This window comes from Typha angustifolia, chromosome 9 (genome assembly GCF_048772165.1).
Source record: "Typha angustifolia cultivar Huaian chromosome 9, ASM4877216v1, whole genome shotgun sequence".
Taxonomy (NCBI): domain Eukaryota; kingdom Viridiplantae; phylum Streptophyta; class Magnoliopsida; order Poales; family Typhaceae; genus Typha; species Typha angustifolia.
In genome coordinates this window covers 1,734,144-1,755,525 of record NC_133247.1, presented here as the reverse complement: position 1 = coordinate 1,755,525, position 21,382 = coordinate 1,734,144, and the positions used below count along the sequence as shown (strand labels likewise).

Sequence of the window (21,382 nt, the reverse complement as noted above, 5' to 3'; positions counted from 1 at the left end):
CTGATATAATTAGAGAGGTCATCGTGTTATAATAGAATAAACTGTAATAATATTAAATTTAGATTTGTATAGGATAAATATAAATTATGTTTGTTTAATACTTTCCTTCTTAAATCTGCACATACTAAACCACATACTTTTTCGTTTTATATCTGAGATAAAATGTTGAAGTATTCAATGTTTTGCATCTTATACGAAACGCTAAAGAAAAGAAACTCGTTGAACGTAGCTGGGTCCAATATGAAACTAAATCTCCACCGAGAAAAAGTATCCGAGAGAATGGAGAACCATCTGTTCATCATCCAATAAAAATAAAGAGGGAAGGTAAGACGAAGAAGACCATTCGCTCATTTATTATCCTATGTTTTGACTTTTGATAGTAGAATAATAACAAATTACAAGTATAGACCGGCTGGTAGATTCCCCTTTAAAAATACTAGTGACCATGTCGTGCCAAATCGAAAAAAAACATTACGGTCAAAATTTACCCACTCTGCTTCATCTCTACGCCAAACACAGATCACATGAAATCTCCAACCTCCTCTCCAACCGCCTCCTCCCCCCCGAGATTTAAAATATTATAAAAACATTTCACTTTTTATATGCCGCTTTACAAAAATAAAATTTAATCAATTTCGTATACGAGGTGTGGGACCCACACCTGTCGGTCTCTAGTCGCCATCTCCAGCTCACGAAGCATCGAACCGACAGCTACAGTGGGGCCCGCCCCCATCACCCTATCCGAAGAAACCCTCCTCCGCCCTCTTCCGTGACACAAAGCCTCCAAGAATAACCGCAGCTCCGCTACCTCCACGTGACGGTTCCCAGCTCGTACCTCCGGCGCCGCCTCCACGAGCGGTCGAGCTTCCCCTCGAGCTCCCTCGCCACGTGCCACGTGGCGTCACCCTCCTCGATCCGACGGTTGAACAGCAGCGCCCGCCTCTTCGCCGGGTCCCACAGGTTCCGCTGTATCGCGGAGAGGTTGGTCTCCGACACGTGGTCGAGCACCTCCTCGAGCCGCGCTATGTCACGCTCCGCCACGGTCAGCGATATCTCGGGCCAGCGGAGCGTCTCGGGGAACGGTAACCGGATGTCGTCCGCTATTATGACTGGCACGCACCCGAGCACCACCGACTCGACCAGTCGCGGGCTCCACGGGGCCCACCCCAAGGGGCACAAGCAGAACACCGATCGCGCGATCTCTGACCGGTAACCGGCGAAGCGCTTCCGCTTTAAATAAAATTTCGGGTTATCGCCGTAGCGCTCTAATATTTCGGTCCTCACCTTCCTGCACAATAATTAAATAATGTAAAATTAAAGCTGTCGTGCGACCAAATAAGCCATTATAATAATCTACAATTATGGTGCTCCGCGGAGGAGGATAAGGAAACTTTACTTGCTGTAGAAGCGGCCGCTGATGTTCTTGGGGTGGACCTCCATCTTCCCCCGGAAGAAGGCCCAGATGTCGCGCTTCGCCTTCTCCGGCTCCAGGAACTCGCGCGCGACCTCCGGCGGCACGTACGGCGGGACGAGCACGTGATCCGCCTCCTGGCACACGTGCGGGCGGTTCACTCCGAACGTCTGTATTAGCACCGACTCCCTCATGAACTCCGGTATCCCGTCGGCGATCGCCACGTCCTCCTAAACAGATTATAGAAACGACCGCCCGTTATTTCTCACCCCAAAAGCTATGCTAAAATACGCCCGTCGTAGCAGATTGGTGCGTACCATAGGATGGAAGCAGGCGCCGAAGTCGTGGGAGGCGACGAAGATGTGGTCGCGGCCCCGCGACCGGTTCCAGAAGGGGAAACGCGAGGATACGAGGGAAACGGCGGAGGCGAGCAGGGGGCGCGCGTGGCGGAGCGAGGGGAAGCCATTCGGGGTGGAGAAGTTGCACGAGACGTAGGCGGGGACGAGGAAGAAGTCGGCGTCGTCGGGGTCGTCGGTGCCGATCCCTCCTCCCCGGCTCGCGAGGAGGGCCTCGTGGATCGCCACCTCGGCGGCGAAGAGGTGGGTCCCGCACCGCGGATCCGAGAGCCAGTCCCGATTAAATCGGGAGGGCAAATCGTAGACATAGATCCGAAGGGGGGAAGAGGGAGAGGTGGTCTCGGATAAGGCTCGCGAGGTGGCTTTGAGCTGGATGGAGGTCTTGAGAGGAAGTGGGTGGGGGAAGAGGAAGTGGGAGGAGGAGGTGGTGCTGGAGAAGAAGAGGTAGATGGAGAGGAAGAACCATATCAGCCATTTGTAGTACTTTTTGAGCTTTTCCAGGTAGTGGTAATAACGGTGGTGGTGGTGATGGTGGTGGTGGTGGAAGTGAGTTCTTCTTGGTAAAAGCTTCATGTGGGAAGTGGAGGAGAAGGCTCTTGGGTGGTGAGGTGGTCTGGATTCAGGCATATTTGAGCTTAAAAGAACTGGAATAAATTAAGAATAAAGAGGAGGTTGAGGTGGGGTTTTCGAAAGGAGTAGATGAAAGTGGAGTGGAGATGAAGGGAATTCGATCGGGAAGTGGGATGTCGTTGTTTTCCCTTATTCTTACTCTTCTTTCTCTTTGTGGTCGGAGCTTTTAGGGGGAGGAGGAAGAAGAAGGACAAAAAGTCGGGGAGGAAGTGGATTAGTATTTATTCACATAATTACTTAGGGTGGTTGTAATGATGCAATTATTAGAGATAAAAAAAATAATGTTATAGGTTTAGTTAATAAATATTAAGGATAAAGTGAAATTTCTTTCTAGAGTCTTCTCATAGAGAGAAAGAGACAGAGAGAGAGCTTTGTTTCTAAACGATAATTGTAAAAATTAAAGAAAAAAACAATTTAATGCGTGACCTGTGGGAGTTGCCTGTAACCATTACAGTAATTGGTAGTTAGAACAAACGTCTTGTTTGAACCTCACTCTCCGCAAGGAATAAAAAGCTTCGAATATTGAGACAATAAATTTCCATTGGAATTATTAGTAGAGAGAGAGAGAGAGAGAGCAAATAAGAATATAATATTATTTAGTAATATTACAATTAATTCATGTTGAGATAAAGAGGTTACATGTCTCCCTACTGAGTTAGCTACAAAAGAGCATGAGCACTTCATTAAATTTTGCTTTGAAATCTTCAATAAATGGCCTCATTTCATGTAGGCTTAGAGGCCTCTACAGTTAAGAACTTAAGAGGGATATAGTTATTAGTTATTACGTGATGGTTAAGGTAGGAATGTCTGCCATTCTCTTTCATTGAATCTTCCACCAATATTAATGACTTAGTTCCTGCTATTGATAGTTAATTTGTGGACCTATACATCTTAAAAAACTATCTTATTTGCATAGATTTTATAGTCACCGGATGCTAAGTAATGGAATGTTTGGCTTGTGTGCTTGTGTGCTATAGTTAGCAAAATTAATAAGGGCAAATCAGTCATTCAATTATTTGGGAAATAAGTAAATTGTATAGTTAAATTAATAAATTCAATAAAAGATCATAATGGAGGCTTAGATGCAATAAGATGTGTTTTGAAATGTATACAAAAATCTCAGAACAACAATAAAAATAACTATACAAACTCTAAATTATTTATACTAATAACAACGCACGAGTAACTTGAGCATGGTTATCCCTATAGTTACTCGGATTAAGAAGTTTAATTTCATTGGGCTGGGCTTAATGACAATTCTAATGTTAAATTTTATGTCTAAACTATTTATAACCATAATTTAATATTTTCTTGTACACCAATATTGAGCTATAATTTTTAATTATTATCAACGGGTCGGGCCCAAACTCCAGTTGGGCCCGACCCGACCCGACCCGAAGAATGCTCAGGGGTCGGCCCAGGAGAGGAAGCGAAGCGTGCGTGCCACGTGACATTTGGTTCTCGCCAGCGCGAGATCTTTTTTAGGAGCTTTCCAAATAATATCTCGTTCTCGTTCTCTGCCCCTCCCTAGACGAGAACGCACTAAATATCCAAACGCTTTTCCTCCACAGGAAACACGTGCTACGCTACGTGGCACAACGGGATCCGTTGGATCCACGGGATTCTCGCGATCCCAAATAGACGAGAGGGGCATAGTTTTTATGGTACACTAGCGGATTCAATAACCTCTATTTATACAGAAAAAAGTACCGAAAAGTATCTCCATTTACTATATCCTCTCCATTTGAGATATTCTCTGGAGCTATGAACTGCCTCCAGAATCTCTCCAAGTGAGCAGAAATCTATCTCTCCCTTCTTATTAGTTTTGGATTCTATTTTCAGTTTCTTTGTCCATTTTTTTCATCTTGATCCGATTTTGAACAGAGAGCTCTTGGTTCTCGGTTCGAGATCCTCTCTCATGCCTTTGGATGCATCCAAGAATCGTTCGAGGAGGCCTCCGGCGTTGAATTTGGTGATTTCTCGATCTAGATCGTGTCGTCGTTTTCTTGGCTCTTTTGTTTGGAGGATATTGGATAATCTGAATTTGATTTTTTTTTCCCTCTCGTTGTTTCCGCAGGGGATGGTTCATGGAGGTCGTCGGGCGAATGTGGTCACGAATGTAAGTTACCTGTTTTGGGAAATGTTCGCTTCTTGGAGAATAAGTTTATTGGATATGCGTTCTATGATCGTGTTTTGTAGAGATGGTAGAGTATTTATGTTTTCCCACTAAAATTTTCTCAAGATTTTCTTGTTTTCTTTCTTATTTCGATCAAGGGACTGGACAAAATTTTACTAATTATGTATCTTAGCTTTGCTGCCTTTAGTCTGTTAAATTTTGGTACAGATAGCTTTAAATGAAACTAAAGAAAATACAGGTGTTACTAATTAGATAAATAAGTTGGTGATGTAACATCTTTCCTTCCGTAAGTAATAACTATTTTACCATCAGCATAATTCAGGGGAAAAGCTACGTAAAGAATGTTTCACATATGATATTGATATTACTTTATAGGCCGTTGAATCACCAAAATTGTAATCAAATATGTTTGCATGTTTAACCGAGGTATAAAATACATGTTAATTGACTACCGTCTTTTACTGCTAGATGACATGGATTGATTTTTCTAGGCATACCCTGGCTCTGTTTCCAATACTGAGAAGAGTAGTTCTCAGGAAGATGATGCAAAATCCGAAACATATAGCACCGATATGACACAAGCTATGGGTGCAGGTAAGTTTTATATATTTCGTGTTCTCTGCTGACTATATAAAGCTATGATCGTAATTAACTATGTCGGACTCGATTTAAGCGATCATAGCTGGAAGAATATTTCCGGTCCTCTTTTTTTGGTGAACTAATTGTAAATTATATCTTTTGCAAAAATATGGTCCAGTCTTGACATATAGACATGAACTTGGAATGAACTACAATTTTATACGGCCAGACTTGATTGTGGGCTCCTGTTTGCAGGTTTTCTTCTTGTCTCCCGATAAATTAATTGTCTTTATTCCTCCTTTTTTAACTATTTGATTTGACATCTTCTGATTACAGACCCCATTAGATGTCGACAAGCTCCGGAAGATAGGAGTGAAAACAATTTTCTGCTTGCAACAAAACCCAGACCTTGAGTATCCTGGTTGATAATGAGAAGAAACTTTGCTTGAATTTCCTTTTAACATTTTTCTGGTAAAATACTTTAAGAACAACTAGAGAAAATTTTACGTGTCTGTATCCGTAGCTCTCTTCCTGCTTCAAGTATATCAATGTCTCTCACAGCAACAAAATATCTACTTATGTGCTGCATCCTTCACTAGAATCTTCAGATACTTTGGAGTTGACATTGGTGCCATTCAAGAGCATGCCCTGAAATGTGATGACATTGATCACTATCGTGCAGAAATCAGGTACATCTATGATGCGCGGGATAATATCATCAAATTATGATAAAATATGTTTTTTTATGTTGAAAATTATATTTAATAAATATCTAGATCATTATCTTTTAGTGGGACAGTTGGACTTATTTCCTGCTATAGTATGCGTTATGACAAGAAACCCCAATTCATATTCTTAAGTAGCTGCTTCTTAAGTTGACCTGAGTGTTACGGTGTTACCCTAAGAGTTTGGATGGGCAGTATTATATGCTCAGACATAAAAAAAATATCACTATTCTTATAAACTAGAGTTGAGTTATGTAGTTTGGAAATGCATGTACATTTCTAGAGAGTCTGATGTGTGTAATTAATTATTGTAATCGAGTTACTCTACCATTTACATACATCCTTTTTCAATTTGTTTGTGCATCTTAAAGCTTTAGTGTGCATGAACAATTTTTTAAATTAAGCCTTTAGTATGCAGTCTGATGTTCTAATTGAAGACATATCAGGGATTTCGATGTATTTGATTTGAGGATGAGGCTTCCTGCTGTGGTTAGCAAATTGCACAAGGTTATAAATCGCAATGGTGGGGTTACTTACATACATTGCACTGCTGGACTTGGAAGAGCTCCTGCTGTTGCGGTATGGTTTATAGATGATGCAAAACATTATTATTTGTTAATGCTGCTGTGCATATCTTTTGATCTCCGAATATGATAGATATGCCGAGTTTACAGGATAAGTAGATAGATTTCTTTTGCTTTGTTAGCATTTTCTGAGGTACTGTTCAGCTTTACGTAAATTGTCAAAATGAGCGAGAACAAATCTGAAGTTTGCAAAATTCAAGACTTTTTTTTTTTCGGTATGACAATGTCATGTATAGAGTGCTATTCTGGTCAATTTCTACCATACAATGATTAAACAATGGCTATGACCTTTCTCACATTGTGTATATATTTTAAGTGGGAACGGTCCTCTTTATCATACATCTAACTATCTGAAACTTTTTCTAGTATTATGTAAGGATCATTGTTGTTATCCTGTTGATGTTGACTATGACCTCGAAGATTTGTTCCATCTCTAATTTGTTAATATGTTTTGCAAATTCCAGCTTGCATATATGTTTTGGGTTCAAGGCTATAAACTTGGTGAAGCAAATCAGTTACTACAGGTACCCTTCATATTTTCTTTGAGGAAATATTGTAGACCAGTAGATTCAAGTTAAAATGTAAATATCTTCCCTACATTGCTTTCTATATCCTATATGATTTCAATCCTCCTGAATTTGGAAAATACTTGACCTTGAATTTGAAGTATACTTACGGTCACTATATTCTAATTCCATACCAGAACTTAGTTTATCTTATCTTTTGTATTGAACTGATTCAGACAAATTCATAAATAATATATTACGTGGTTTATGATCGTGGAGAGAAACCTTTCTGTGTTTTGACTTAAGATTTTGGTGCTCTATATAGAGTAAGCGGGCTTGTTTTCCTAAACTGGAAGCCATTAAGAATGCAACTGCTGATATTGTAAGTTCCTTTATCTTCTAAAGTTACTTTCTGAGTTAAATATTGCTTCCCTGAATTTCTGTCAGCCTACCTCTGTAGTTTGGGTATGTGCAATGAATCTCTTTATATGACAAGTTATCATGGGAAGCCATAAGATGGACTCTGTTGTCAATCTTCATTGCCCTGTTTTGTTGTTTAGCTCACAGGTCCATCCAAGGATCCTATCACTTTAAGGTGGAAAGATGATAATTGTTCCTCGGTAGAAGTGTCTGGGCTTGACGTTGGATGGTGGAAGGTAACTTCTTTAGAATGTTCAGGAATTATTCACTCTCTACCTTCATTTTCTTTCTTTTTTATTTCTTGTTTGAAGAAAGGCCATAGCTTTGTTTCATTAGAAATTTAAAACGTAGGGTATTATCAAAACTGATAAGAGCCATTAGCTGGAGACAGAAGAGTATCAAAATTACAGCCCTTTCACAGTATATGAAGGAAAGCTCTCTCACTTGGACTCCCCAAATTAGTGCTTGTGTTCATATTTCGCAGGTCTTTTTCATGACAGAATTGTATGTGAATGGTTATTTATGACAACCACTTTCCAGTTTTCAGATGATGGCAAGATATACTTGCTTTCTTTTTGCTTATAATGACTCTAATGAATGGAAATGTTGAGGATCAGTTAATCTTGAAGTTTGAATCTTTGAATTGCAATGATAGTTACCTTGTTGACTATAATTAGTAGAAAGGATCATAAAGGAGGTGTGATGGGGAATTCAGCAGGAAGGAGCACTAGTTGTATCTTCTTCTTTGCTTCTGTTTGGGGTGAGAGGACATGGAATAAATTTGTTCACTGCTAGAGAAGAAAGAGAGATGGACACTCAGGTTGCATTTCAAGGGACTAATTGATATTCACACAAGGGACGTATAATTGGTGAAGCAACAAATACTATGTTTTCCTTGACATTTGACTCTGATGGAAAACCCTGAAAGAACACTTCGCTAGCTATTTGTTCAAAATTATGATCATCAATTGTAATTATTCTTTTACACGTTTTGCTGAAAAATGAACCTCAATATCAGCTAGTATCTTCACTTAAGATTGTATATACTTATGTAAGTTTTTAATATGTGCAGAGTATACCTTTGACATATGATAAGAAGCAAGGAGTCTGGATTCTAGAGAGGAACTTGCCTGTGAGTATTCTGATCTTGTGTTGCTGAACATCTTAACTTCTGAAGGCTTTTATACTTTTTAACCTTTCATGATGCATCCTTCCTAATCTTTTATGATATTAACAAAAGTTGAGTGATTTGGCCACCTAAATGACAAAGCAAAGCTTTAATTTCTGCCCATATTAGTCTAGATATGCTTAATTAGTTATGTGCTCGTTAGACTTTTTGAATCCTATGTAAAGGCTGATTTCCGTTATCTGCATGTCAATGGTTATTGGAGTAAATCGAATAAGTACTTTATACTCTTCATGTTCTGAAGCCCAAAGTGCAAGCATGAAGTTTTTGATTCCTAGTGATGGACAGAGTACAGTCTATCATATCTTTAGTAAATTTCATGCTATATTGTTCAATCGCATTTCTCAGGAAGGGTGGTATGAGTACAAGTATATAGTTGATGGTAAATGGACATTGAACAAGGATGAACTAGTGACAAGCCCAAACAGCGATGGCCATGTAAACAATTATATCCAAGTATGTTACTCCACCCTGAAGTAGGTTTGTTTTAGTATAATGGTAGTGTGGTTAAAATTTTCATTCTTCTTGCAGGTTTTCAGTAGCGATACAAGTGCTGAGACAAGAGAACTGCGGAACCGATTAACTGGTGAAGATGTTGATCTTACAAAGGAGGAAAGACAGATGATAAGAGAATTCTTAGAACAACATAGTGGGTGACAAAGGTTAGTTCTACACTTCTACTTTGATGCTGTAGGTGGTTACTAGATAATTTGTTCGGTAAATGATTAAGCGTTTTATCTTTAAAGGTATGGTCAGAAATGGACGTTAGTGGACGAATATGGCTGGCGATCGCATTTATTCAACATCAGAGGAAGATGGAACGATCAGCCATTTTTCAGAAGCAGACTCTGGCCGAGGATCCTGTGGAACATTGTATATAGATACTGCAATCCTTTTAGTAGTCCAAATAAGAAGATCCTTGCGGCATTTCTTTCTGGCAGAAAATAAGGGAAACGTCGCCTTTATATTTATAATTTATCTCATAAACACATCTACAGCCATAGCTGATATTTAAGTACAGGAGAAAATCGTAGACTTTAATCTTGTTCTGATATTTATACTTTTTTGAGAAAAAATTGTTCTGGTATATATATTGGAAGACAGGATATCTACAAATGTTGTAGATATTGGTTCTCTCAAAATTTTGCAGACTAGGCATATCTAAGCATCTGTTGGAAGGTTGGACAAAAGACTACTAACACCCTCCCCTTAAAGCCAAATGGCAAATCATCCTAAAAGGGCAAAATCCCGATAACTTTTGAACCAATCAGGGTTATTGGGGGTTTGTTATCGGACCCTATGCCTAGTTATGGTCAAAAGGTCCTAATAAGAGATGATTATGAGTTCAAATGTCTAAAATAATCCGACGTGAAAAGATGATTTAACTGATACAAGCAACCCTCCAAATCCTAATTAAATTAAAATAAAGTGCCATACGCATTTTTGCTCAGATTAAAGAAAAGAAAATAAGTCGTAGTTAATATTTGCTGGTCGTTGCTTGGGAATATTTGATATTTATATATATCCTGGCTACGGCTCAAGAGAAAAATAAAATTAATGGGATACACGTCCATAGAAGTCGTCTCCACGTCGTCCCTCTTACCTCCCTATAAAACTCAAAACATCTACCGCACCCATAGAAGACGAGCTCATTGCTTGAGAGAGAGAGAGAGAGAGAGAGAGAGAGAGAGAGAGAGAGAGAGAGAGAGATGGAGAGGTGCTCGATCCTGGCTCTGCTATCCGCCGCAGTACTCATCATGAGTAGCCTTGGCGTGGAAGGATGGTCGAGCTACAACACGGAGGTCTTCCAGGTCGGAGGGAAGGTGATGTGTCAGGATTGCTCCAAGGACTGGAACCAGTGGGCACACGGCGCCGCCCCTATCCCAGGTACGTTTAATATATATATATATATATATATATATATATATATACCTGTTTTAATATATATTTACATAGTTTAAACTAGTTTTATCGATTTATTCAACAATTAAAAAACAAGTTGTGTCACTTTGCAAAATTAACATTATTTTCTGAACAGGGAGCAAGGTGGCCGTCACGTGCATGGATGCGCGCGCTCGGGTTGTGTACCACACGAGCGACCTCGCGGACGCCGAGGGCGAGTTCGACTTGTCGGTGACGAAGAACGTAGACGGCATCGAGATCGAGCCCGAGAACTGCGCCGTGCGGCTCGTCTCCTCCGGCAGCGCCACTTGCAATCTCATGACCGACTTCGGGGGCGGCAAGTCCGGCGTCTCGCTCCACCGCCCCACCCAGGTGTACCCCGGCGTGATCAAGTACACCGTGGGCCCTTTTTACTTTACTACCCCTCAGTGCGATTTGCCCGACAATGGGCCCCAGTAGAACTGGATGACGTGTTCTTGTACTATATATATTTTTTCTTTTTTTATTTCTCTTGTTGTTGTTGATGGAGGGATGGAGTTCTTACTTGTGTTGTCTATAAGAGGTATTATGTGTTTTTTTTTTCCTTTTTTTTTTACTTCAGTTTTAATATATTGTCAATCTTCCAGTAATTAAGAGTAAGAGTACTTATTGGAGGTTTCAACATGGTGTGTGTATAGATAAATATTATCTTCAATGATTGATTCAAGTAGTTTAAAGGAATTAAGCAAGAAGGGAACAAACACTTAAAAAGATCTTTGGCCATATATTTTTTCAACACTCCACTTAAAACTCTGTAAAGAAAATATAAGTTTAGTTTGATAAGTTTTGAGGGCTTTTATAATTTAACTTGGTGATTTAGTATATATAATTTAGCATATATAATTTATATAGTTGATATATTTTATTATAATCAAGTCCACATAATTTATATATATATGATACGTATTAACTATATTATTTATATTATAACAGCTATATTTTTCTGGCCTAGTTGGTTAATTTAACAATAAGAAAGCTTAGCAGGTCCATCAAATGTATTTGATAAAGAAGAAGCCCAAAGACTGAATGGAACAATTAATCTAATCTCTGGTCCATTAAAATAACTCTTGACGTCTATTTCCTTCCGGAGCTGCAGCTTATACTAATCACGGTTCATTGCAACATTCCTCTGTTTACTTATTAAAAACATAGAATTTTCCAATACTATATGCGTTTATTCCGGATTACACCCTTTTCATTATTTTCAATTCAACTCCCGTATTTAATTAAATACCAAAAGGCTACCTAAATCACCTTTCATTTGTTGCCATTCGATTTATACCCCAAATATACTTCTAATTTAAAAGTGGAGAAAAATAAAGTGCAAAAGAAACCATTTATTGCTTCATTGCCATCGCTGTCCATCATATATATATATATATATATATGACTCTTGGCTAAATCAGGACTGTCCAATGAATACACTTAAGCGCGTATATAGATAAATACATCGTATTTTTTATACGTTACAATAGAGAGAGCCAGATCTCAGGAGTCAGGAGTCACGTTAAGTAAAAAATGATAACAATTAACAACGATAATACAATAATACGAGAATATAATAAATTAGATAAAATAACCTTCCACCAATAAAGACGCCCCAAAGAATAAAGACGGTTGTTAATGCGAATCAAGAAACTCTTATTAGAGCTTAATACTCGCTACTCGCCACACACACTCTCTCTCTCTCTCTCTCTACTATTCTACTTCTCTGGCGCTCTCACACTTCTCAACTCTCTCTGTCTGATGCATTAATCTCCAATTGTAATCGCTGATCTCTTCTCCCTCTCTCTCTCTCTCTCTCTCTCTCTCTCTCTCTCTCTCGTCTCCTGCGCCTCCTCGAGCTCGGTTGTTGAATCAAGAAGGCGATGTTTCCGGGAGTCTCGAGGAGGGGAACCCACCCCGATGTCCTCAGGCTCCCGACCGACGCCGGCGGCGCCCCCCGGATTGCGGATCGCGCCGGAGGAAGGCAGAGGAGGGAGGGCAGGAAGGCCATACAATGCCGACGATCGCACTGCATCTACGGGGGCCTCGGCCTCGCTGTCGCCGCAGTGTTTGTCCTCGGAATCTGGCAGCAGCGATCCATGTCTATCGCTGGCGGCGATTTGTCCGGTCATGATGAGGTGTCGCGTGGAGCCCGCCGGCCGTCGGGGAGCGTGCTGCGGTTTGTTCCGCCCTCGGTTTTGGGGCGGTTCGAGCAGTGGGAAGGGCTCGAGCGGGAGAGATCCGAGCGGGGGAGCCTCGGAATCCGACCGCCGAGGTTGGCGCTCGTGAGTGATGCTTGATCTCTTTACTTTTTCTTTAGCTTCGAGATTCAATATATTCTTGATCTCGAAAATTAGCTTTTGGCTTCGAGATTTGATGTTTGAGTTCGGTTCTGTATCCCTTTGCTCACTGTTAGGTTTGGCTGGAAGGAGTTCGTTAGTTTTTGCTTTGGTGGAATCTTGTTGCAAATAAATTATTAATTGAGCTAATTGTGATGGCTACAAAAAATACTTTACTTCTTTGTTCGTTTTGATTCCTGTTCCTTTTATTAAATTCTCTTGGTTGCCAAGTACTTCCGCTGAAATCCGTCTGAAGGCATCTTTTTATGACCATAAAAGGGAAATAATTTAGTTCCTGGACATTGTTTAGCAAAATTGTTTCTAATCTACATCGTGTAAACCCATTAGACACGCCCCCATCATATAAGAAGCTCTAGTGGGTAAGATCATGCTAACTCTGTTTTACATTAGGAAGTTATACTCTGGGAAGGCATGAATTAAGTATTACAACATTTAATTGGACCTTTTCTCTTTCCAGATAGCACTGAAGAATGATCTTAGCATTTATCTTGTTCATCAATTTCCTAGATTGACTTTAAGATCATTCTAATGGCTCATTGTCAAGTTTGATTGCTAGATGCCGTCTCAAATAGTGACTAATTGCTTTACAGTTGGCCCATAAATATTTCCTTATTGAGGACTTATTTTACAGGCACGAAAGTAATGCTTTTATGCTGAAATTCCCATCTCTAATTCCTTTTAGAGTTTGGGTTTCATTCGTCTATGATTTTAACCTCAAGATGTCTTAATTCTCCTTTTATCCTTTTCTATAATATGATTTCTGAACTTTGACAATGCTCTTATTATTACAGATTATAGGAACTATGGGTATAGATCCACAATCTTTGATGCTTTTAACTCTGGCAAAAAGTCTTACTGAGCTGGGATATCAGTTTACGGTGAGTTACTCTATATGTTCTTCAGAGAACTGTCTCATTGATGTGGTAGAATATCATGCATGAGAACCTCCTGTCAGTTTACTCTGTATGTTCCCTGGTCCTTGTAATAGAATTCAGTGGCATGTATCTTCCAATGTTCTGGAACATATCTTGCAATAGGAAATTTATGCATAAATTTGATTTCAGTATTAACATGTCAGAATTTGTTTATCTGCTTACGATTGAGGTCTTATTTCTATTCTTCTAGACACTTGAAATTGATCCATTAGTAGAGTAGAGATATTCTAAAAGTTAATGCTTTATACACCTCTAGACTTGTTTCCTTGGAAGATTTCTAAAGTAGGAATTTTCTGGGCCTTTGGTTGTGTAAAATAATTGATTATAATTTATCATGTTTTCATTTAACATGCTGTTTAATCATTTTTTGTTTGAACACCTTACTGTTTGTATGATTTGTAAATTGATTATTAAGCAGGTTTACACAGTAGAGGATGGAGGGGCTAGTTACTTGTGGGTAGATGCTGGTCATGAACTATACTTTATAAGCTCGGAGAATTCTTGTTCTATTGACTGGTCAAAGTGAGTTTTGTACATTTAGGGGGTGACTTATGTAAATAAGTATTTTAATGGTCATATTTTATTGAAGAGTTAGTTACTATTCCTGTATGCATCGGAAACTGTCTCCTTCATAATAATTTTCCCTTATTTTTTGTGCCACTAGTTATGAAGGTGTAATTCTGAGTTCTCTTGAAGGAAAAGGAGTTATTTCAAGGTACGCAATTGTTCTTTTAACCCATCTAGTTGTCTTGAACTGTCAAAAGTTTGTCAAACCAAGGATCACATGCTTTATAAATTCTAGTCAATGAATTTGACATTTTTAGTATTGTTATTATTATTGTCTTAAACTTTGAAGCTCAATGGCATCTAAAGAGATTGAGAACAACTAGCATCAAGCATAATTTTAATGGAGATTAATTCCAAATATGAGCTTGATCAGTGATGTTGGCATAAAGCAGATCATAAAAATATGTACATTATCTTACATAAGGATAAAAATAGTTGGACGTGAATAACTTTTTGAAATACCTCCACACCCTTGATATTTGTGAAGATTCTTGATAGAATATTCTTGCCAAAAGGTTGGATTATTTGTATGTAATACCTCGTTGATAAAAACATGAGGTCCAATTTTAGCCTTCCTAGATGTCCACGTCACAATTTCTGGTAGTTTAAAACTTCAAATAAGGTTAGTTGAATATCAATGGTCTATTTGATAAGTGATAGTAGAGTTAAATCAATAGCATCTAGTGGAAAGGCAACCTAATTACAAAAGAACCTTCACTGAAAACCAGTGGTCACTAGGAGCTTTTAAATAATTGCCACAAACATGTTTTCTGCAAATTAAAGAAGTTTTATACTTCTCAGTTTACCTTCTAGTGATCAAATATTCGAAACTTTCATAAAAGTTTCTTTTCAACCTATGCATCCCATGCGTGATCGTGAAAGAGACTTCAGATTCACTTTCTTCAAATCAAACAAAATATACATTGCCAACTGCCAATCCTCCTGTTTTTCACCTTAGCCTTCAATCATGTATGTAAATTTCTGCTCCTCCTTCCTAGTTAATCCACAACTTCTGGAAGATGACCAAGATCAAAGCTAAAGCCCTTTGACAGGGGCACAATGAAGGAGAATGTGAAACACTAGACTCCATCACTTATTCATCTTTATTTATTTATTTCTTCAATTTATAAATCACTAGAATTTAATGCTACACGATACACACTTAGGGCTGTCAAAATAATTGAGCCAGCTCGAGCTTGGCTTGATAAGGCTTAATTAAGCTCAGTTTGAAAAGAGCTGATTCAAGCTTGATCTTCAAAATAGGATCAAATTGTTACGGACTTTGATCTTTTAGAGTTTAGTTCTGAATTATACTTGAGTCATATCTTTTCTAAATATATGGAGCTTTCTATTAGTTTATATTTTTATAGTTAAATTGTCCTATTTTAGGCTTGATTCAAGTTTAAATCAAGCTTGATCATGCTTGAAATTAGGCTTGAATTGATTAAGGCTTAAAATTATTTACTGATCAGTTTGTTTAGGCTTGAGCTCAAAATTGGTTTGAGTTGAAATAGTTTTAATTCAAGTTTGATCGCAAATCTAGGCTCGAAATTTTTTTCAATTCAAGTTTACTTAGAGCTTGGTTCAACTACACCCTTGTACACACTACACAGACACAAAAAACCTTTCAGGTGCACTTTCCCACAGCATCTTCCATGGAAAAGGCAAGGTTGGACTACAGTCTTTATTTTTTTACTGTGGTCATAGTTTAAACGAGGCCAAAATATCTGAACTCTAAAGTCTCCACTTGGAATGCAACCTCTTTGAGTCAACGAAGAAACCTCTCTATCCATATGTATGTTGTTGTTTTCATTTTGTGGAACATAGAATACTATTGTAGATATTTCCCTATTTCTCAAAAATTTGAAGTATTCAAAGATCTTCATTGTAAACATCAGATTAACTGTTACCTATTGTAATTCCGGCCGTTAAAATATGCTCTGGAATTTTTCTTCAGGTCCTTCTAATTCTCTTATGTTGGAATAATACTTTTAGAATTCCACTGTGGAGATTTTCCCTTCTGTATCATGTTTTTAGATGCTTGGTTTCCTATCTGTTAAAGGTGCCTGAGGATGCCTGTGACTAAAGTTTATTTGCAATTGTAGAATAGATAACTCACATGCCAAGCTAAGGAAATGCAACTACAAATTGAATTATGCCACTTGTATTTTATTTCCTTGACAATGTGTTTTAGTTTTTATTTCGGCTTCAAAGATGTGTATTTATGTTTGTGTGTTTTCACCATTCAGTGCGTATACTGTAACTCAGCAATTTTAGACTATATTCAGTCTTATGCAGGAGCCTTTCACATCTGTTCCACTGGTCTGGCTTATTCATGAAGATATTCTTGGGAAGCGTCTTAACCATTATACTGACCAGGGCTTGCAAGACCTTATTACTCAATGGAGAAGTGCTTTTAGTAGAGCTGATGTTATTGTGTTTCCAGATTTTTCTCTTCCTGTATGAATCCTGTTCCCTTCCATTTTCTGTTGCTGCAAGATTTGACTAAATAAAAGAAGTGAATATAGATTCTTTGACTGACTGATCATTTCATTCTCAGTTGCTGTATTCCTCAATTGATACTGGAAATTTTATGGTTATTCCGGGATCTCCAGCAGACTTCTGGGCAAGTAAAAGCTATATTTCGTCTCATCAACAAGATCATCTTCGGAAAAATTACAGATTTAGTGAAGAAGACCTTATTATTCTAGTAATTGGTAGCTATTTCTTCTACGATGAATTACCATGGGATTTTGCGGCAGCCTTGCATGCCTTAGTGCCACAAATTCTGAAATTTGCAAGAGGAAAGGATTTACGAGTACAGTTTGTCTTTCTATGTGGGAATTCTACAGATGCTTATGGCTCCGCTTTTCAGGTAATTATTATTTGATGATACTTCTCTTTTCAGGTAATAATCCTTGCTAGTGTTTGTTTTTGAATGTTGAGCTATCTGGATTGTTGTAATACAGCTGTATTCCGGTACCATTGATGAATCCAGCAATATGGTTAGCTATTGTATGGTCATTCTGTCTGCTTTAATATTCCTCATCATTATTACCGTGTGCTTGCCTGGCCAAACTCTTATGGTAATTCTTCAAATAGTCAATTTTATGTTCTCATGATATGAACTGCAGTTCCTCTGTCTAGTGACACCTTTTCTTTTTTCTCTTCGTTGTAGCTGCAACTGAGTAGCTCTCCAGTAGGCATTTATGAACTGTAATCTGTAGTGTTGATTGTGATAATCATGGTTCTTCTTCTTTATCCTCACATAGTAAAATGGTGTAATTACTAATTAGTATTTATTAAGATTATTTTTCCTTTTTCTCTTGAGATGTTCTTTAGTCATGGTAGATTTTACTTAGTAATGACTGAATCTAGTAGCCAATGACTGAATTCATACTTCTGTGCGGTTGCTTAGGAACTTGCTACACATATGGGATTTCCTAATGGTCTTGTAAGGCACTACTCTATGGAGCATGATGTGAACAGCTTGTTATTGATGGCCAATATTGTTCTTTATGGTTCCTTCCAAGAGGAACCTACTTTTCCTCCCTTATTATTGCGGGCCATGTCCTTTGAAATTCCCATTATTGCTCCAAATCTGACTGTAATAACGAGACATGTAAGCTTTCTTTTCTTGTTTGTTGATACTATTTAACTGCTTAAGTCATTTCCTTTCTAATACAAGTTCCGGGTTGCAGGTGAGAGACAGGGTTCATGGCTTCCTATTTTATCCTAGTGACTCAAACACATTAGCTAGAGCTCTCTCACTTGTAATAGAAGAAAAGAAGTTGTCTGACTTAGCTCGTGTTGTCGCTTCCCAGGCTAAAATATTATCAGAGAACATGCTAGCATATGATTGTATTACTTCTCATGCAAAGCTTCTTGAAAATGTAATTCAATTTCCATCAGATGTGAAGCTGCCAGCTTCTGTTTCTCAAATCAAACAAAATAGCTGGTTATGGGATTTGTTTGATAAGAAAACCAGAGAGGAATATGGTGATAAGCAAACTGAAGAATACCATAATAATCACTCCAGAATTGTGGATCTGCTTGAGGCGCAATTTGCTGAAATTACCCACAAGGAGAAATCAGATGTTGGAAATGACACTTCCGTATATGACTACCCTACCCAGTTGGATTGGGATGACCTAAGTGAAATGGAAATTTCTGAGGACATTGAAAGGCGAGAAATGCAGGAGGTAAGCTGTTTGCTTGTTTAGTGTGGCTACCATTTTCTTGAATCTTCATTGCTTGTGAGGATTTTTATTGCAGTTGACGATTCTAATTTTCTGGATCAATTGTAGCTTGAGGAAAGGATGGAGAAAACTTCAGGATCATGGGAGGATGTATATCGGAATGCTCGTAAAGCCGAAAAGCTGAAATTTGAAGGAAATGAACGTGATGAAGGTGAATTAGAGAGGACTGGACAGCAAGTGTGCATCTATGAAATCTACAGTGGAGAGGGGGCCTGGCCATTTCTTCATCACGGTTCTATGTACCGTGGAATCACTCTTGTATGTTTCTGTAATTTGGTTAGCTTTCATTGCATCCTTTTTCTTTTGATATAGTCATATTTTGCAGTGTCTTAGTCAACTTACTATTTACTTACAGGCCATTCTGGAAGTATCACCTGATTCAGAATCATCTGCTTTTCTTTTTCTTTCTTATGATACATTTTTCTAATCCATCATGTGATGTAATACTCATGCATTTCTTTCCCTTAATCATGTTTGCGTAATAACTGAAGTGGTATAGTTTCATCCCAGATACTGCTATGCAGATCTTTTGCCGTTCCTACAATAAAGACTTCATTTATGTTTATCTATGCATCCTATTGTGTACCCATATTATGTGCTAATTAATCATTCTCACATACCTACTTCAGTCCAAGGGAGCCAGAAGATCGAGGACCGACGACATAGATGCAGTTAGCCGGCTCCATATCTTAAATGAGACATATTACAAGGACCTTTTTTGCGAGTTTGGGTCCATGTTTGCAGTAGCTAACAGGGTGGATAGCATACACAAGTTACCATGGATTGGGTTTCAGTCATGGCATGCTGCTGGAAGAAAGGTAAAACATATTCTGAGATTCCCCATTGATTTTTCACTTCAATTAATTGACCCAGTTTGCAGCCTGTGAATGAAAGCTCACCTTGTATGCATTTAGTAGATTTTTTTTTCTAGGCTTTGCAAAGATACTTATTCTCTTTTACATTTATTTTATTTGCTTAAATGGGTATTTTGCAAAAAACAACATGGTGATTGGAGATCTTACTGACAATATTTTCCCTCAATTAGGTTTCTTTGTCTAAAAGAGCTGAAGAAGCCTTAGAGGAGTCTATTCTGGCAGAAAATAAAGGAGATGTTGTCTACTATTGGGTGCCCATGGTTATGGATCAGAAGGACGTTGGAGGAAATATAAATCTCGACTTCTGGTCAATGTGTGATCATCAAAATGCTGGTCGTTGCAGGTGCAGTTGCTACAAACCTTATGGAAATCATTTCACTCTCTGATCTCTGTTTCTGATCAGCAAAGTTAAAAGCAACACTTGTGCATCAAAAGAAAAATTTTGTTTTTCCTGCCTCTTATGCATCATTCTTTTACAGCATTTTACTCCATTAATTGATGTGATTGCCCCTAATAGTTGGGGAAATTTATTGGTTTGCACATTTCTGCAATCTTCTGTAGGTTCTCTTAAGTCTAAACAATTTCTGTAAAGAAATATCTGCTGTTATACCCATACTTTGCTCGCAAATATTTTATCTAGGCATATCCATATCAACTGCTGTTTATGTTTGACTGTTTAACAATCTTCTGTAGTGCCTTATTTGAGGATGCATTCAGATTGATGTATGAGCTGCCTGATCACATGGCAGTCCTGCCACCAATGCCTGGTAATGGTGATTATTGGTCTATTCTTCATAGCTGGGTAATGCCAACTCCATCATTTCTAGAGTTCGTGATGTTCTCAAGGTAAATTCTATGGTATAGAATTAAAAATTCTATGGTATTGCCAATTTTTTGGCTTCACACTTATTCTCCCATGTTTCAGGATGTTTGTCGATTCACTTGATAGCTTGAGCCACAATTACAGCAGTCCTGCTGCATGCTTGCTGGGATCATCAAAGCTAGAGGTTTTTAATTTTCTCTACAATGTCATTTTCATTTCTGATAATGTAATATTAGAGCCACCTTATTTTGTTTAATTGTGACCCCAGAAAAAACACTGCTACTGTCGAATATTGGAAGTCCTTGTCAACGTTTGGGCTTATCACAGTGCCAGGAAGATGGTCTACCTTGATCCGATCTCTGGAGAGCTCAGGGAGCAGCATCCTGTCGTGCAAAGAGAAATGTGGGTGAAATACTTTAACTTCACTTTACTGAAGAGCATGGATGAGGATCTGGCGGAGGATGCAGATGATGGCATGCATTCTGGTGGCCCATGGTTGTGGCCTTCAACTGGTGAAGTGCATTGGCAAGGGATCTTTGAGAGGGAGAGAGAAGAAAGGTATAGGCAAAAGATGGACAAAAAGAGGAAGACCAAGGAGAAGCTGTTAGAAAGGCATAAATTTGGGTACAAACAGAAAGCACTGGGACAAAAAGAGAAATCACGATAGTATCAGTATCAGTGATTTACTTTCTGATTATCTTTTCTCGAAGGTCAAAAGGATTCATGAATTTTGGGAGGTTGTTCGCTTCACAAGAATTACCGGAAGATGACATCCATGGTGTGAATATACACTCTTTTCATTCCCTTGATTTCTTCTCCAAAGGAGTTGACTATCTGAAGAGCAAGCAGCATAGATTTATATTCTTTTATTGATTACCCCTATTGTTGCTGACTGGAAGGTTAGGAATAGAACTTTTTTCCACTGATTGATATTTCTTCTTACTATATGCCAAAATGAACTCTTGTAGCTCATGGGTAGTTGTAACATCTGGGCCGGGCCCTGTAAATTGAGAAGATAAAGGAAAGTTTTTCAGTATAAATGCCCTTATAAGTAAGGTTATCTTTAACTGTATTCTTTTTCTTGCATATGTAAGGATTTGCAC

At 38.5% G+C, this 21,382-nt stretch overlaps 4 protein-coding genes across 4 annotated transcripts; 3 read left to right on the top strand and 1 right to left on the bottom strand.

The window, feature by feature from the left end:
- Nucleotides 1-347: 347 nt before the first annotated feature.
- Nucleotides 348-2,605, bottom strand: LOC140767552 (probable glucuronosyltransferase Os03g0107900). The gene is made up of 3 exons (XM_073107511.1): nt 1,729-2,605; nt 1,397-1,641; nt 348-1,288 (listed from the first exon to the last, which is right to left on the bottom strand). The coding sequence occupies exons 1-3, from the start codon at nt 2,392-2,394 to the stop codon at nt 805-807; spliced, it is 1,395 nt and encodes a 464-aa protein (XP_072963612.1). The 5' UTR covers nt 2,395-2,605; the 3' UTR covers nt 348-804.
- Nucleotides 2,606-4,059: 1,454 nt separating this feature from the next.
- Nucleotides 4,060-9,676, top strand: LOC140767544 (phosphoglucan phosphatase DSP4, amyloplastic). The gene is made up of 15 exons (XM_073107497.1): nt 4,060-4,187; nt 4,282-4,369; nt 4,475-4,516; nt 5,026-5,128; nt 5,292-5,368; nt 5,450-5,526; nt 5,722-5,802; nt 6,285-6,417; nt 6,887-6,946; nt 7,254-7,310; nt 7,489-7,584; nt 8,421-8,480; nt 8,883-8,990; nt 9,066-9,196; nt 9,281-9,676. Exons 1-14 carry the CDS (start codon nt 4,162-4,164, stop codon nt 9,189-9,191), a joined length of 1,134 nt encoding a protein of 377 aa, XP_072963598.1. The 5' UTR covers nt 4,060-4,161; the 3' UTR covers nt 9,192-9,196; nt 9,281-9,676.
- Nucleotides 9,677-10,199: 523 nt separating this feature from the next.
- LOC140767551 (pistil-specific extensin-like protein) lies at nt 10,200-11,072 on the top strand. Its single transcript, XM_073107510.1, has 2 exons — nt 10,200-10,421; nt 10,573-11,072. The coding sequence occupies exons 1-2, from the start codon at nt 10,244-10,246 to the stop codon at nt 10,893-10,895; spliced, it is 501 nt and encodes a 166-aa protein (XP_072963611.1). The 5' UTR covers nt 10,200-10,243; the 3' UTR covers nt 10,896-11,072.
- Nucleotides 11,073-12,154: 1,082 nt separating this feature from the next.
- On the top strand, nt 12,155-21,348 carry LOC140767254 (uncharacterized). Its single transcript, XM_073107102.1, has 14 exons — nt 12,155-12,745; nt 13,612-13,698; nt 14,174-14,277; nt 14,420-14,470; nt 16,611-16,782; nt 16,883-17,197; nt 17,741-17,944; nt 18,024-18,524; nt 18,630-18,839; nt 19,211-19,399; nt 19,627-19,799; nt 20,150-20,302; nt 20,382-20,463; nt 20,548-21,348. Exons 1-14 carry the CDS (start codon nt 12,344-12,346, stop codon nt 20,944-20,946), a joined length of 3,042 nt encoding a protein of 1,013 aa, XP_072963203.1. The 5' UTR covers nt 12,155-12,343; the 3' UTR covers nt 20,947-21,348.
- Nucleotides 21,349-21,382: the final 34 nt, after the last annotated feature.

What these genes read in the sequence shown, in the direction of transcription:
- LOC140767551 (XM_073107510.1), top strand. Translation starts at nt 10,244, where the DNA reads ATGGAGAGGTGCTCGATCCTGGCTCTGCTATCCGCCGCAGTACTCATC. An exon ending in CGGCGCCGCCCCTATCCCAG is followed by an intron (nt 10,422 to 10,572) that starts GTACGTTTAATA and finishes TTTTCTGAACAG; the next exon opens with GGAGCAAGGTGGCCGTCACG.
- LOC140767544 (XM_073107497.1), top strand. Translation starts at nt 4,162, where the DNA reads ATGAACTGCCTCCAGAATCTCTCCAA. An exon ending in CAACAAAACCCAGACCTTGA is followed by an intron (nt 5,527 to 5,721) that starts GTATCCTGGTTG and finishes TAGAATCTTCAG; the next exon opens with ATACTTTGGAGTTGACATTG. An exon ending in GAAGAGCTCCTGCTGTTGCG is followed by an intron (nt 6,418 to 6,886) that starts GTATGGTTTATA and finishes TGCAAATTCCAG; the next exon opens with CTTGCATATATGTTTTGGGT.
- LOC140767254 (XM_073107102.1), top strand. Translation starts at nt 12,344, where the DNA reads ATGTTTCCGGGAGTCTCGAGGAGGGGAACCCACCCCGATGTCCTCAGG. An exon ending in GACCGCCGAGGTTGGCGCTC is followed by an intron (nt 12,746 to 13,611) that starts GTGAGTGATGCT and finishes TTATTATTACAG; the next exon opens with ATTATAGGAACTATGGGTAT. An exon ending in TGACTGTAATAACGAGACAT is followed by an intron (nt 17,945 to 18,023) that starts GTAAGCTTTCTT and finishes TCCGGGTTGCAG; the next exon opens with GTGAGAGACAGGGTTCATGG.
- LOC140767552 (XM_073107511.1), bottom strand. Translation starts at nt 2,394, where the DNA reads ATGCCTGAATCCAGACCACCTCACCACCCAAGAGCCTTCTCCTCCACT. An exon ending in GCGCCTGCTTCCATCCTATG is followed by an intron (nt 1,642 to 1,728) that starts GTACGCACCAAT and finishes TAATCTGTTTAG; the next exon opens with GAGGACGTGGCGATCGCCGA. An exon ending in AGCGGCCGCTTCTACAGCAA is followed by an intron (nt 1,289 to 1,396) that starts GTAAAGTTTCCT and finishes ATTATTGTGCAG; the next exon opens with GAAGGTGAGGACCGAAATAT.